Raw genomic sequence first — 17,181 nt, forward strand, 5'->3', positions numbered from 1 at the left:
TGTTCAGGGGCACCATGTCCAGAGTGGGTACATCTACATCCATGGGGACATAAATGGCTGCAAAAATGCATCCAAATATGCATGCATTGTCTTTTTTATTTGGGGGGGGGGTGATTTTAGGGTTCCATTACTTTCATAACACATGATAATGCTACTCATTTCGGTCTCACTTTAATTTAGGGACCAATTCTCACTATTAATTAAATAATAACTAAGACTTCTGCCTCAGTAAACTCCTAATTTGCTGCTTATTAGTAGTTAGAAAGGTAGTTGTTAATAAGTTTAGGTATTGGGGATAATTAAGGATGCAGGAGATTGTCATGCAGAATATGTGGTTTATAAACACTAATAAACAACCAATATGCTATAAAAGGCATGTTAATAAGCACAAATTAATATTGAGAATTGGTCTCTGTATTAAAGTGTTAACATTATGAATAGTTGGGTATTTGTTTATGAATGGGTAGGATTAAGGGATCTAAAATATGGTCATGCAGAATAAGGCATTAATATTTTTTTATAAGTTCTAATGAACACCGATATGCATGCAAATAAGTTGATGGTGAGAATTGGTCCTTAAACGAAAGTCTTACCTACATTCCTTGAAAATTTGTATTTGGCCAATTATTTCCATTGTCCGCAAATGCATATTGAAGCAAATTACAATAAAACGGTACATTTGTCCTCACAAGCCTTCAAGGTTTAAGTTCATGCATTCCAAACTGTGTTTCTCAATATCTCTAAACCACTATAACGCCTACTTATTTTTCCTCCCTGTCATGCCAAATCATTGTCAAATGATTATTATTTGTGCTCTGCAATTCTATGTAAAAAGCCTGATGACAAAAAGATGACTAGTGAGGCCAATTTTTAAACAAACAAATTTGAGCAAAATCTGTGGAGAAGTGAAGCTATTGCTTTAGAAACAAACCTTGACAACGCTAATGCACTCAGAGAGAAATGCCGGCCCGGTTTTTACCACCTCGTCTCCATATTTAGAAACCTTTTATGCCCGGCTAGGTTGTCTGCTGCTCCCAGACTGAATAATGTGTAGGAGTGGTAAATTGGCTTTCCGGTTAAAACCTTTATCACATGGTATGTTCATTTATTATTTATTTTTTTTTTTTTTTGGTGGCTATGAATGCTATACCAGTAATGACTGTTCAAATACAGCACAGTTCTGTATTTTTTAGTTCAAGTGTGTCAGTTATGAAATTGTACTGAGCAGATTTTTTTGTGTGTGTGTGTGTGTGTGTGTGTGTGTGATTTTTTTTGTGTGTGTGTGTGCAATGAAACGCAAAAAGACTGATGAAGAGGCATCATAACCCAGAACACTCTTGAGGTCACGAATCTTCGCAAACAATCACATGTAGTAGGCATCTCTATGTTATAATACCCTTAGGTTCAACAACCTAAGGTTAAGCTATTATTATAGCGTATTTGTGTTCTTAAACACATACAGTGCACAGAGGTTAAAGCTATTGCTGTATGTGGGTTTGTGAGCATCTGTGTAGACTTGGTCTTTAATACTGCAGTTTTAAATCACACACTGCATTGCATTTCTAAAGCTATTTGCTTCTGAACTGTAACTGGAACAAATGCTGATTATTTCTTCTTTTTTTTTTAATTCTCATTTTAGGGATCCGAATCAGCCAGTTCCACAAGACACCAAATTCATCCACACAAAGCCTAACCGCTTCGAGGAAGTGGCTTGGTCTAAATACAACCCCAAAGACCAGCTCTACTTACACATTGGATTGAAGCCAAGGGTGAGAGATCACTATCGTGCAACTAAGGTTGCCTTCTGGTTAGAACTGGTACCTCATCTTCATAACATCAATGAACTCTTTCAATACGTCTCGACCACGACTAAGATACCTCCTCAGGATACCACGCCATTCCCGTACACCAAGAGACTAAGTAAAACATGGCCGTCCACCACACGCCATCCTGGTGTTCCTCCCGCCAACACCAAACAAACTACAGACCAGCGTAAAGGCAACGATCTGGGCGATGACTCTGCGGTGGTTATTGAGACAAAGCGAGACTACTCCACTGAGCTCAGTGTGACCATTGCGGTGGGTGCTTCTCTCCTGTTCCTCAACATCCTGGCCTTTGCAGCACTCTACTACAAGAAGGATAAGCGGCGACATGAATCCAACCGACGTGGGCCCAGCCCGCAGCGGAACTCTGCGGCAGCTACCGTAGCGGCGGCTAACGCTAATGACATAGCACATTTGCAGAGTGAGGAGATGATGTCGTTCCAGATGAAACAGCAGCAGATGGAACACGAGCACCATCATGAGTGCGATTCTCTGCCAGCCCGCGATACACTTCGTCTTACCTGCCCAGCTGATTACACACTTACTCTGCGACGTTCGCCTGATGACATCCCACTCATGACACCAAGTACCATATCAATGATTCCTAACTCTCTGCCTGGAATGCAGCCCCTGCACAATTTTAACACGTTCGGAGGTAGTCAGAACAGTACCAACCTGCCCCATGGGCACTCCACCACCAGGGTATAACTTTGTGCTATGCACTGAAAGATCAGAACTATAGGACATGGTCTGCTAAGGCATCGGGGGTTGAGTACATTTGTTTGTCATGGTGTCAAACTGTGCTGACTTTGTTCCACTCTGAGACTTACCTTGGTGGATGAGATGTTATTTTCCTATGAAGCCTTCTTGCAGAATATATCAAAGTCAAATATGACCTACTTGTGAAAAAAAATGAATGTTACTAAAGTAATACTTTATTTGGAGTCAAGCTTGTTTAGGGCAAGGGACTTTACACCAAAAGATGAGAACTCTTTCTGAAGGACTATTTTGCTTGCGTAGACGACATATACTACATAAACGACAGAGAGCTTGAAGGATCTGACGAAGCTTTGTATGTGCCATACCATATGTCATATACCAAGAGCAACAATGAGAGCAATGTTATTATAATATATTTCAGACGAACACATTCATATTATTTTCCGAGTGTTGTCACATACCGAACCTGTGGACTGAACTGAAAAATCCCAGCCTGAAATGTAATTATAACAAAACTTTGTAAAGGTGACAAAATGTAAATACTTGTGAGTCAAATACAAATATTAAAATAATTACAAAAGCTTTTACTGTTGTTTAGTTCAAAATATGACTATTATGAGCTTACGCTTTTGTTAAGGTGCGGTGTAAATATATCAATCATTATCTTTTCTTTTTCTTTTTGAAATTGTCTGTGCTAAACAGCCTTTACACCTGAAAAAATAAATAAAGGACAAGACAGTATTCTTATTCCAAAGTCTCTAAATATCCATTTCAGTCATCTGAGTGTTCCTTTGTCCCAATGTTTGATGAATATTGCATGTTTGATTGCTGCTTTACATTTGATAACCCCATACCTTGACCTCATACAGATATTAAAAATAAAATGTTGCTTCTTATTAAATTACAGTGGTGGGTGAAGTTGCCTATTCAAGCTGTTCAGAGAGTAGTTGTAAAGTTTTTTTTTTTTTTTTTTTTTTTTTTTTTTTTGTTGATTTGATGGAGGAAGGTGGAATTGATGTAAATCAGGGCAACTTCTACCTACAACCAATTTGTTTTACCTGCATAAATATCTCTATTTTTTACTACTTGTATTTTTTTTTTTTTTTTTTTTTTTTTTTTTTTTTCTGTATAATCACTGCCTGAGCTTCAGATGTGACCAGCATTGTATAATTAAAAAATATCTATAAATAAATAACACAGGCAGTGGATTTGGGTATCTATATTAGTTGGATTTGTTTGTAAAGAAGTATATGTTAGATATTTCTATTTGTAACATGCTAGCAATATGTAAAGTATTGTGCCAGGCTTGTGATACTTTGGGTTAAAATGTAAGTGAATGAGTGTAAATACAAATAATTATGATTACTATAAATACAAACAAAGGAAAAAAAAAAACTGATATTTTCCAGTTCTGCATCCTATAACAAAGATGTTGAAAGCGCAAGAAATAATTTAAAAATAAATGAGTTTATAATGTTACATTTGTATATTAAACCAGTTCATGATTCATGTTAGCCCTTGGTTTGTTACCTGTCAGTACAACAAGGATCAAATGTAGGGTTCTAAATAATAGTTTGTCTTATATTGTTTGCAGTTTTTGCCTTAAGTGATAGATGATATTTCTGGCTGGACACCTGTATAAAAATTTTCTGCCGCATTTTTAATAAAATATCACAGTATTTTCTAAAAACAGTGTTTTCAGATTTGTTGACTTTTTGTTGAACTTAAATGGAAAAACTTATATGCACCCTGTATGTGATATCAATATGTAGCTGATAGCATTGGTACAAATTTTAATGCATTTTAAATGGAAAATACATTTGACTTACCTTACTATATTGGATAAGCTTATTAAAATAGGTTCCACTCCATTTTGCTTTGAAATAAATTATACTAACCTTAAGGCTACAGCCCTTTTTTTTTCAATGTCAGTGCCCTCTGCATGTCTTGTTAATTGTAGATGATCTATTTTCGAAAATCAGTAATTGTTATGGTTTTTACAAGATAAACTGATGGCGCCTGTTCTTTGAAAAGTTCATGATAATGTCAAGCAAAGCCAAATCAATTATACAGCAGTAGGGGGCAGAAAACTAAAGCTCATGCTTGCTTTATTTGACTTCCCTACTACGCTCTCTTCTCTTAAGAAATACAACCTATGTCTGTACTTTCAAGGAGACACAAAACAAGTAATGTTCTGTAGTCACTGGCTCCTATACCAACATATGACAGCTGAGAACAAATAAACACACATAAATGCCTGCTATTCAATTTCTTTTGCACCCCATCCCTCTTGACAAGTGATGTGAACAGTATTTCTCATTAACATTCTGTGAACAGACAAACAGCTCTGCTGTTCTTGACACCTCTGTCCTTCAGGTTCAATCAATTCTCCTAATTATTATTATTATTAGTAGTAGTAGTAGTAGTATCATCATATTCTTTCCTTTCTTTCTTTCTTTCTTTCTTTCTTTCTTTCTAACATAGCTATATGCACACACACATTTATTTATTTAGATTACGATTGAAATTGATCAGCTGTTCTGCAGGTGGTCCTCAAATATTTCCCTTAATGCCGGTTCATCTGTTCGTCATTTGCTAGAGCAATCTCTCATTTTACAACCTGCAGTTCCTTTTTGTTAAACTGCCAATTCAGATTTTCAGATAAGCTAAGACGGGGTGTAGAAAGTTTTGAATTTGTAAAGCCTTCCATTTGCCTTTTAATGTAGATATTGAAGCTTTATGTTTGTAGCATGTTGCATCAGTGATGAAAGAGTAAACCATCAACAAAAGTCAAAGAGTTGTCCTGAAGCTCACTAGTTTCTCAATGGTTACTCAATGGTTGTATGTGCCACACAGAAACACTCAAATGAGAGTAGAGCAGGGCGTTGGGAGAGGAAATCACTTTCACAGTTTTTTACTTCATTGAGTTCTCAAATCAGAGTTATCAATTCCAGCAATCTAGCCACTGGAACTTCAGAACACTAAATTGAATTCTAAATTGTTTAGTCAGAGCAACTGACTTTGTGATTGGTTACGATAGCTGGAAGAGAGAGAGAGAGAAAGAGAGAGGGAGAGAGAGAGAGATGAAAATTAAAGGCACAATACATCAAGTTGAGCCTTGCATGTTCCCCAGTAGGAATCAGCATTGAGTTCATCTAGAGGTGCAATAAATTGCTTTGAAATTCTGCCACTCACTTTCATTGCTTTTATTGATCTTTCCTAAAATTACGGTAGTAAATTAGCTTTTGAGTTAAAACTGAAATGACAGGAGAAGAAAAACAAAAGCTTAAATAGTTATTTGCAGTTACTCAAGCGTGATAGATGCCCTTATACATTCCATAGAGTATGCTGAGTCTTTCAGGGATTGAAAGTCAGACATGGAATTTAATGGATTCTTTGAACCTAGCAAAATTTAATGGCACAATCTCTCAGCAAAGAGAGGGCAATGGCACCTTGTGCTTTCATAATGCATAATACATTTAAAAACTTAATGGCAAGCTAATATTAGTCTTTTCTGGGTCTGCTACAGATATTAATGTGAATATAATTAATTACAAGAGAATTAACAAAATTTTAAATAATTACATATCAAGTGCATGCAGTTGTTTATTACACTACACATTCGTCACATTGTAATTACATTGCAATCCCAATGTAATAAAAAAAATAACTTTAAAAATAATATATCCATACAGTATATAACAGTGTTACAAGTTTTATCAAATTCATTTCCTATCAGGGCTTGACAGTAACACCCGCCAACCTGCCAGATATGGGTGGATTACACCTGTGACGAGTAACAAGGTCACTATTACTAGCCACTTTGGTGGGTTGAATTTTCTGTACAGTAACTGAGCTTGACATTAAAGTTGCTAAAAAAAGGACGTTATTTTGTGTATTTGGTGTAATGAAAAGTGTTAATGGGGTTTAAGGTTAAAAAAACACATATTTTCCACATAATGTACATTATTGTTTCTCCTCTATGCCCTGACCTTTCTGAAATCCATTGTTTTTTTTACAAAAGTCATTGGTCTAAAAAGCAAGGTGTGCTCAGATTGGCTTGCTATCCAGTACGTTGTGATTGGCCAAACGCCTCAAGCATGTGATGGAAATGTTACACCCCTCATCATACTGTTATGGCCTATCCTGGTCAGAACACCAGTGCAACAGGACAAAAACAATAAAACCCATTACAAACAAGGCCGTTGTTGCATCCAGTGGGGGCATAATTACTGATTATACTGACTTAAATTGTCATTTTACGCATTGTGTATCAGGCCGCGTAAAAATAAAACCATGTCTGCATTTGTGATCGGAGAATTGACAAACAAGTGCTATTCCACACTGTTCTAAATATGTGTTTGAATCATCAGTGGCAAAATCTTATATATAAAAAAAAAAAAAAAAAAAAAAAAAAAAATCAGTAAGAGGCGCCAGACTGTCCTTGCAAAGAGTGAGGGAAGGCCAGTGGTTTGAGTGAGGAACGGCTGGTGGATTCAACGAAGGAGCAGCCAGGCGCTTGCAGCAACCACATGTGATAACCTTGGGCTGGACTCTGCTTTGTCCATGGTGAATGCCGATCCAGCGACCAGCACAGAACATCCTCTTTTGGAAGGCCTAACAAAGTAGTTTCACTTTCAGAATGAAACACATAGTGACTCCACAACATGGCTCCGAAAGCAACAGCGAGAATAAAGGTACTGTACACCTTCTTTCTTTGCACGAACATTTGGGCAGCGTTATGCAAATCTTTCCACACAGTGACGTAGACGTGGGGGCACGTTAAAACAAGTCTTAACTTCTATATCTCTTTGGATTTGAGACTTCAGTCTTTGCAACTTTACAGATCTTCTTTATGCACCAAGAGCTTGTAACACTTCAAGAGAAAGGCAAAATTTAAATTGTATAATATGACCCCTTTAATGCTTGTTTTGGACAAGTGTAAGATAATTAAAGATAAAAAGATAACAGTGACAAGATTGAGCAGTTGAGGTTTACACAGCCTGTCCGTGTGTGAAAGAATCTAGGGAAGAAATCAAAACAAATTAACGCAACTGCACACATAAGAAACATACTGCAGTGAAAATGTAACAATGTAATTTATATATATATATATATATATATATATATATATATATATATATATATATAGTCTAACGCAACATGACACGACCAAAAGAGTGCAGTTTACCGTGAAAATCAGTATGACTGCAAATTTGACATTGACATTTATATAAAACTGTAATTTAAAACATAACATTATTTATGCAGTTATGTTAAATGCATTCATGGCATGCTACATTTGAGCTTTATTACATTAATCTATGTAAAAATGCTTCTAAATGCCTCTTCAGCTGCTTCACTTTTTAGACAGTGAAAAGATCTCTTTTGTTGATTCTGATTTCATTTGATTGGTTACAGTCCTATTGTGTCTTATTATATTAACTGTAATTATTAGTACAATTATAAAAAAAATATGCATTAAAAAAGGTACAAATGACCTAGAAATCAATTTAAGTAAATTTAAGTATGCAGTCATGAAGTTTAATCATATGAAATATAATTTCCCAGCAACAAAATTTTGGCTTTGGCTTATTTTGGAAAACCACTAGTCACAGTGGCTGGTAAGCAAAAAAAAGAAGTTAATGTCAAGCCCTGTATCCAACAGAAACTACTTCTACACACTCACACCTAAAGGGTTCAGCCTGTGAAGCTAAACTCTCAAACCACACTGATTGTTTATAAGAGGCAAAATCAGCAGGAGAAGGGAAAGTGAGTGGGCCTGAATATTCTTGACTCAACTGGAAGTTAATTAAGCCTGCTCCAGCATTCCATCAGTCTCCCTACCCCCTGTCTGTCATCCAAGCGTGGGCCCTTCTAAGCAGTCATTACCGTGGCAAATCGATCCAAGCAGTGACAAGGTAGCCATCCAAAGTGGAGGAGTGTGAAGGGAAGAGGACTATACGGAAAGGGAATGTATGGTCAAGGGTGTTCAAAGGGCAAATGTATGGAAATTAAGAAAGTTACCAACTATCAAGAGTTGTATTTCTTTATTTATTTATTTATTATTATTTTTTTTTAAGAATAAAAATTCAACAAAACTATTCATTCTCACTCCAACAAACTCACACTCTTTCCCCATTATTATCTCCATCTTTCTGCACTTCTTCTCTAAACACGAATTAAGATTCAGGTAAATACCTCTGCATCCAATTCAGCTGATTGCTTTTGCTCCCTCTGTGGCAAGACCTTAATAGATGAATATGAAATCTTCTGAGCCAATATATATGCTGAACAGTTAAGTGGAGAGGAACACTCATCTGTGCCACCCTGCCTAGGTAATGAGTATAGCCCAGAGAAACTTCTTTCTTCTTGTTCCCCTCTGTGTTCCTTCTACCATTTTTTATGTTATTACTATGTCATAAATAGAGTTGAAAATAATAATTATTTAATTTTGTAAAACAAACAAACAAAAAGCATAATTTTATAATTGTATAAAGTTTTATGTCATAATGATCTGTTTGCTTGTTGGCTTAGTTTAGTTTTTGACAGGCTTTGACAGGTTATATCAGGTTTGACATCAGTGATATTGAATGTAAATAATTGTGAATGTTATCGCTCAAAAATATAAGTGAAAGTGAAAAAGTGAAAGTGACGTGACATTCAGCCAAGTATGGTGACCCATACTCAGAATTTGTGCTCTGCATTTAACCCATCCGAAGTGCACACACACAGAGCAGTGAACACACACACACACACACACACACACTGTGAACACACACCCGGAGCAGTGGGCAGCCATTTATGCTGCGGCGCCCGGGGAGCAGTTGGGGGTTCGGTGCCTTGCTCAAGGGCACCTAAGTCGTGGTATTGAAGGTGGAGAGAGAACTGTACATGCACTCTCCCCACCCACAATTCCTTCCGGCCTGGGACTCAAACTCCTAACCTTTCGATTGGGAGTCCGACTCTCTAACCATTAGGCCACGACTTGGAAAAAAAAAAATGCAGCTAAATGTCCATTTTTTTGTCATGCAAACTTGATAATATCTGAGGATTGTCAAAGCTGATCCGAAACTGAGATGAGAATGTCACAAGAGCTATGAGTCGTAGAATAAAAGAGTGATATATCCCTTATGAGACTGTCCTGGATTCATTTTCCTTTTATGCTTATTTCACTAAATTTTCTAAGGATAGCTTTTGAAGAAAACACAGTTTTGGGGAAACTTGATTTGAGTTTGACATAACTGAGAATGATGGAGTGCATTAGGTTTAGTGCTCTTGATATTTTACATATATTATCCTCTTCATGCTCTCTCAGCTGCTTGAAAACACTTTATTTATGGAAAGCTAAATAAATGAATAAGTAATCTTTATTTATGTGAAACTGATTAATAATTGGCAATTCAGTTGTTTTTAATTACACAGTCACATCGATTTTATTTAGATTTTGATGCCCTGTTGGCCGCTGCTGCCTATCCTCTGACAGAATATTGATGATAAATGTTTCAGTCTGTAATTCTTATGGCTTCATCATTTTCCCCCTCTTGTTTTGTTTATTTTTGTCTCTGTCTTTATCTCATACAAACAGACATACACTTGCTTGCGCAGCATCCAAAAACAAGCGGCTCCCAATTACAACTTAATAACATACTTCATTATTTCTGAGCGGCTCGGCACAACATGTCCAATTGGCAACAGCTTTCAGGGAACTTCTAGTGAAGAATCTCCAAATCAACTGTAAGATTCCATTAGCCTGTTAAGGACTACATAATTAGTTAAGTAATTAAATGATAACAGAACAATTGATTTGACTTATTGCCGTCTTTTGTATTTTCTTGAGATTTTTAATATGCATCTCTATCTAACCACTATAGAATATTAGCCTCATAAGATGCTTTGCAATCAGAGTTATTCAGAGTCTCAGTATATGCATCATTCGTAACTTAGATTTAAGTAGTATCCTAGTCCAAATATTAAACCGCCACTTCATAATCTGGTTTATTAACTGTAGGACATCATGTGTAATAGGCAGACTCAGTATTTCTCAGCTGAATAGCTAAATAGGAAAGTAACTTCAGTGTAAGATGGATCCTGTCATGATACTTGAAATCTTATCAAGACAAGCTGTCAGGGAGAAATGGAAAATAATTCACACTGAGGAGTTCGGCTCTTTCTCTCTCTACTAACGGTATGAAGTCGAGCTCTGTGTCCCCTTGGAAAGGCATTTCCATGGTTACTGATGTAATCTGCAATCTGCCGCTAGCTAAGTGGACAGAGAGGAGGCAGCGTGATGAATGATGAGGACTAAACGTTGACATGTAAAAGCAGAAGCTAATCACACATTCAAAAACTACACAACACAACCAGCATGTATAAGTGAATGAGTCTAGCACGGTGCCACACATTTAAGTTATAAACTGCCAACCCAAGCACTCCGTTACAGTCAGGGAATTCAATAATTAAGTAGTAATCTTTAGAAATCTACAAATGTTATCATTCATGTGGTTTTCTTTCTTTCCTTTTTTTGATGATGAATGATGAATGGAGTTTTCAAGAATTCCAAAATGACACAAAAAGAAACCTTTTGACTGAATTTGCATACGCTAGCATTGTGTCGAGAAAATAAATTAGAATGGAGTACTTATTCACTGCAAGCAAATCACTGAGGGAGTTGAACTTATGAACTGAATCAGCATGATTAATTTAAATCTTTCATTTCAGATCATTCAGATTTTTATATGGGTTTTGTGGACTTCATAAAATGACCCATTTCTTTCAGGCTCAAAATTTTATTCCAAAATGCAGCAAGAGGAGATGTCAAGGTCGTCAGTGATCCATTCTGCCCCTCACACGAAGCTAGTGTTGGCCTATGGCTTCAAAAGACCTGAAAAATATAAACCGTATAGATCACTTTTATGATATTTTTATTTATTTATTCATTTTAAAACTTGACCTCCCCTCTCATTCATTTTACTCAATAGAAATAAATACATAAATAAAAAAAAAGATTGCATTTTCTTTGAACATTAAAAGACAGAAATGTCCACAGAAGTACAAGAAATGAAATAATAACATCACATAGATTTGGAACAACATCGGGGTGAGTAAATAATGCATTTTAGGGTAAATTGTTCCATTAAGTGATGCTTAATGATACTTTATCCTACACTTATTACTCATTAGCAGTAAAACAACAAACAAGATTGTAATATTCAAATGGATCTAGCCTGACCCTTTGAAATACTTTCCGTAAAATAAATAAATTCAGTTGAAATTCCTTAAAGGGAAATTTCAATTCACTTTTTTTTTTTTTTTCAGTGCCGCTGGGACACTTAATGGCTCCTATCAGCAATTTGTCAAATTCAAAACATTAGCCCTCATTCACATCCAGAGCTAAGCTGAAATCTAATTCGTCTTAATGGCAGGCTGTGCATGCACTACACGGTTAGCAGGGAAGAGGTCCAACAAAACAGAGTAAATGTGCTCATCGCTCTTCCTGACTGTGTTGATTAGATTAAAAGCTGTAAGGCTCCCCTATTGCCTCTGATCCAGGACCAGCATTCACATCTAAAGTACTAACCTTCCTTCTTACGAGGAGGACTGCAAAACCAATCCAAGATCAGTGTGAGAGGCCAAGCTAATTCCAGGTTAAGTGTTGTCCCTGCTGGCGTAAGTGGTGGAAATGACCTAGTTGAACACGGAGAGAATGGTGATACACAGTGATACGGAGTTCACTTTGAGCAGCTGGGCAGCCAGCTGTGATTTTCTAATATGTTCATTTTTCTAAATGGTTTGCTTCCCATCACCAGCTCATTTGACTAATGTAAGTCAATTACATCGACACGAACAGCCAGTGCCATCAAAGATACAGCAAATGTGACAGCCTTTTTTTGGGTGGGGGAAAGGGAAAATCTAATAATATAATTTCAAGTTGCCTGATTTTGTAACAGATGTAGCACCATCTTGCTTCCTAAGCCATATTTGCCATGGAGTGCTTCCAGTTTGTTATAGCGGGCTGATTGTGGACATGTGTGCAGCGCTTAAGCGCTATTAGATGATTGTTATTGGATGTTATTGGACAGATTATCTATAGGAATAATACAATAGGTTGGAGTTGAGCAGATTATGTGACGCCACCTGCAGTTTGATCTAATCATTTTAAAGACATAGTCACCTACTTTTCAGAACCTGTATTTATCTTAATTAGGAACCCTTTCTCATTAACCAGTAGGACTGATTCTTTATAGTGTTAAATCATTAGTCCCCTTGCAGTCACAAATTGTATCCCTTAAAATTCATCTTAGATAATCAAAATGAAATATCTAAACAATTTTATCCGTAAAATAATTTGTTTCATTCTATAAAATGGCTTGAATATAACTATTCTTACCCCATTTAGCATAGCTATGAACATGCAAACTAGTTTTCTCAGTAAAGTGAAGTCGTAAACACTCCAGAATGCAAGTGACAATATTGGATTAATTCAGCCATATAGGTTTAAACCCAAAACTGATTCCAAAGAAGAAGTGGAAGAGTGAATTATACAGATTAATGTATTTTGTGTATCGCTTTCTACAACATCACAGCAGCTAACAATACTTGATATCATTAGCATTTGGCTTGACTCTCTAATTAATGTGTTGCCAAATTTACATTAACTATGTGCCTATGATATGCTAATGATATTAAAAGCCCCACCCAGCAAGTTGATATAGGCAATGAGTGGTTTCAAACCACAAGGTAAAAATGTTCGGCACTGGTGTTGACTGATGTATTTGCACATGGTTTGTATTTAAGTATATTGAAAGCAACCAATAGATATGTAAACAACATTTAAAAAATGATTTTAACCACAGGGGGTCTTACATTATTAGACATTCCAATTAGTTGGAATGATGCATCTACAGTATATGAGAACCTAGTTGACAGTTCTTGCTATGTAGGACAAAAGGGCGGAGAGAGATTATTATTTTCTGCCCTATCAGAGAGATTATTTTTTCCCCTTTCACCAAGGGGATGAAAAGACAGCAATGATTTATTGGGAATCTGAGGGATGACACATGCCGAGCAAGGCAACTTTTTTAGTGGCCCAGAAGATGCAACTGAAATTGGGTTACTCACAAAATGCAAAGGGCTTCGTTTCAGCCTTACAAACTCAATCAGTCATCCTATCCCTGGAGGTCATTTTAATAACGCCACATGACAGGGATCCCTTGCCAAACAAAATGCAATCTCTATACCTAGTCTTTTGGGAATTTCACAAAACAGCATCCTTAGAATAGTTGGACTGTAATCTCTGGTAAAATACAGAGTGGAAAAAGTGATTGGATTTAAAATGGCAGGCCATCTGTGTAACGTTTTATTTAAGGATATCAGTGATTAGATAGATAATATGGTTACAGTTGTAATCCAGTGACCTGGCGTGGGCTTCTGGAATTAGGAATCCCCCCCACCCGCCTCCTTTTTTTTTGAGCTGTCAAGGTTATAAGGAAATAACAGCTTAAATATTATTCTGTTCATCATATAAAACCACTGTACAGCTTGAGAACAATCACACACATAATAATTATTATTATATATATATTTTTTGTGTGTGTGTGTGTGTACACAATAGCTATTTTGGAGTGAACTATTCCATTAAGTAATACTTTATTTCTGTTGTTGTTATTTTATTTTAAAGTAAATTCATGTCTCATTTCATTTGATATTCATACTGGTTCCTTATATTATATTATATTATATTATATTATATTATATTATATTATATTATATTATATTATATTATATTATATTATATTATTATATTATATGTTTTTTTTTTTTTTTTTTTTTTTTTTTTTCTACCACAGAATCAACCTAAACATTAATTTACACAACCAAACTTTGTGTGTTAAACCAGTGGCTTTCCAACTGGTCCTGCACATTTTCTGTGTCTCCCTCATCTATCACTCCTGATTCATCTCATCAGCTCATTAGTTGAGACTGCAAGACCTGAAATGGATGTGTCAGATATAGGGAGACATACAAAATGTGAGGTGTTACGAGGTGCTTGCAGGACTGGTTTGAAAACCACTTGGTTAAACAATGTAGGACAGGGATGTCTAACTTAATTCCTGGAGGGCCGGAGTCCTGCAGTGTTTAGATTAAACCCTAATTAAACACACCTGGTCCAAATAATCAAGTCCTTCAGGCTTATTTGAAAACGACATGGTATTTTCATTATTTTTGTTTTCTTTACAAAAATTATTCTCGTCACTTCATAATGTTACGTTTGAACCACTGATGGAAGATGGACTATTCTGATGATGTCTTTCATACTTTTCTGGACTTTGACAGTGTAACTTACTTGGCAGTCTATGGGACAGTCACAAGCCTCCCAGTTTTCATCCAAAACATCTTAAATTGTTTACCAAAGACGAACAAAGTTTTATGGGTTTTGAACGACACAGGGGTACATTTTTGATTGGAGTATCTCTTTAACCAACAGGTCAAGCTCATGCCATGTTTGGTTTTATATTATTTAAAAATAACAAAGTTTTGAAAATATATCAGTTCTATTTTATCTATTGATCTTCTGATCTTTTACACACATCAATATTTATATGTACTGTGTTTATTTTCAGTAGACTGATAGCATTTAACATACATTTCATAGTTACAATTTAATAGCAGTCTTGTTACTTAAATATTTGTTAAGTCACCTATAAGTATCGTACATCTGAAAAATGGGGGGACATTAATTGTGTCAGACACAAAGTTCCTAGCTATGCTCTACAGTAAGTCACATCCATATTGTTTGCGAAACAGTCCTGAAAGAGAATAAACTGCAGAAGCTCTGCAGCATTTTTGTATGAGCATATCTCCATACATTTGTTCTCAAACATCTAAATCTGATAAAGCTTTGCTCTTTTTCATTTTGCAGGGTAACAAATAATTAATTTGTTTCTCCTACCACTCAGGTACTTGTTGGTTATTCTTCAGCCTGTTCTAGGCTTTGTAAATGCAGGGATAGTACCTTCCTGTTTGCACATAGACATAACCATTAGTTTAGTGCTATTCAAGAATTTCAAAGCAAAAGTGTACTTTTATTTGCAAGAGAATAACCATGCATAATTAGGATGTGAGATGTTGGTTTCAGTACAAGGAACTCTGCAATGTACACAATGCAAAATCCCATGTAAGCAGGCAAACTCATATGGCACCTATGACTCGGCTCGGCTCAGTTTGATTTTCCACTGCAGTTTAGTAACGCTTTAGAGTGGGTGGTATTATTCAAATGTCATTATAGTTGTGCCGCCTCTGCTGCCACAAGATGAACATCTGTACTTCCTCAACAGACCAGTTTGGTAATGGTACAGTTCACTTGGAACCTCAACCGAGGTGGTCCAAAGAAAAAAAAAAAAAAAAAAAAAGTACCAGATACTGTACCCAGTGGAAAATCCACCAGAATAGTCAACTGTACCGTGCTGTACCATGCAGTGGAAAAGTGCCAATATTGACATCTGGTTGGATGCTGAACAAGGTGTTTATACCACTGTCGATATTTCAATGGAAACGTCAGAGGGAAAGTCAGGCAGATGATGAGTGATTCACAACTCCAGTGAAAAACTACATACCCTCATTTTAACATGGTAATGCAGTGTTGGCGCTTTGCAGCTGTTTCATTTTTCACACTTATATGTTCACATCATAGTATAAAACTAACAAGATCTGATTGAACATCATTAATATTGATATTTCCTTTTTATTTGAAGAGCCATGAATTATTGACCTGAACCCCTGTTAGGAATGCTGTTAGCTGGTGAAAGGGTCATAATGAATACTCGGTCAAGAAGGCTTTGATCTTAGGTCCGTAAGGAGCATGCTTGTTTTGTGTAAAGACCTTTATTCAGTATGTGATTAGTGTCATGGGTCTATGAGTGACCTTATAGTCTTGAACAACTCTACATAACCTAAGTTTGGTAACCACCAAAGACACTCATAGACCCATGACACTCCAAGATACCTAATTTAAAAACATTATATATTGCATATGGCATTTTACAGCTCTAAACTTCATATTAAAAAAACTTGAAAAGTCAATAACAAATGTGATTGATTGCTGCCTTTAGTAGAGCAGCACAGGGACAATTCATTGTTTCACTCTGTTTGTCTGTGCTTACAGCCTTCCAAACCAGAGTATGTGAGTGGTGTGTGGTGAAAACAGAGTTGTGTGATTTTGCTTGGAGCAAGGTGCAGGTTTTAGTGTTGGTGCTTACTCTCACTCCAAGATCGCTCAGAGCAAGTGAGGAGCAGGAAATGGAAAACTCTGAGTGGAGCTGGAAAAGCCAGGGTGATTACAGAATGCTCTGAGCATTGAGGGAAAATTGCTGTCGCCCTGCTCCACACACAGCTCTGCCTGTTTGTTGCTTGGTGACATACAGAACTTGACGTTTAGGCTTCTTACATTAGTAGAGAAAAAAAAAAAATCTATGAAAGCAAAGCAGGTGACACTTTAGTATTGTGCAATTTCTCACTATTAACTAGTTTCTTGTTAGCATGTTGGCTGTTTATTAGTACTTATAAAGCACATATTCTGCATGATCACATTCTACATCCCCAATCCTATCCCAACCTTACTAACTATTAATAAGCAGTA

At 36.3% G+C, this 17,181-nt stretch overlaps 1 protein-coding gene across 1 annotated transcript in view; it reads left to right on the plus strand.

Annotated features, from left to right (window-relative positions):
• The window catches only part of nlgn4xa (neuroligin 4 X-linked a), a 101,165-nt gene extending 96,932 nt beyond the window's left edge, over positions 1-4,233 (plus strand). The window contains exon 6 of the mRNA XM_052544760.1: positions 1,640-4,233. Within this exon, the coding sequence (XP_052400720.1) occupies positions 1,640-2,531 (892 nt within the window). The 3' untranslated portion in view covers positions 2,532-4,233. The remainder of the gene's footprint in view (positions 1-1,639) is intronic.
• Positions 4,234-17,181: the final 12,948 nt, after the last annotated feature.

The sequence above is a fragment of the Carassius gibelio genome, chromosome B1, assembly GCF_023724105.1.
Source record: "Carassius gibelio isolate Cgi1373 ecotype wild population from Czech Republic chromosome B1, carGib1.2-hapl.c, whole genome shotgun sequence".
Classification (NCBI taxonomy): domain Eukaryota; kingdom Metazoa; phylum Chordata; class Actinopteri; order Cypriniformes; family Cyprinidae; genus Carassius; species Carassius gibelio.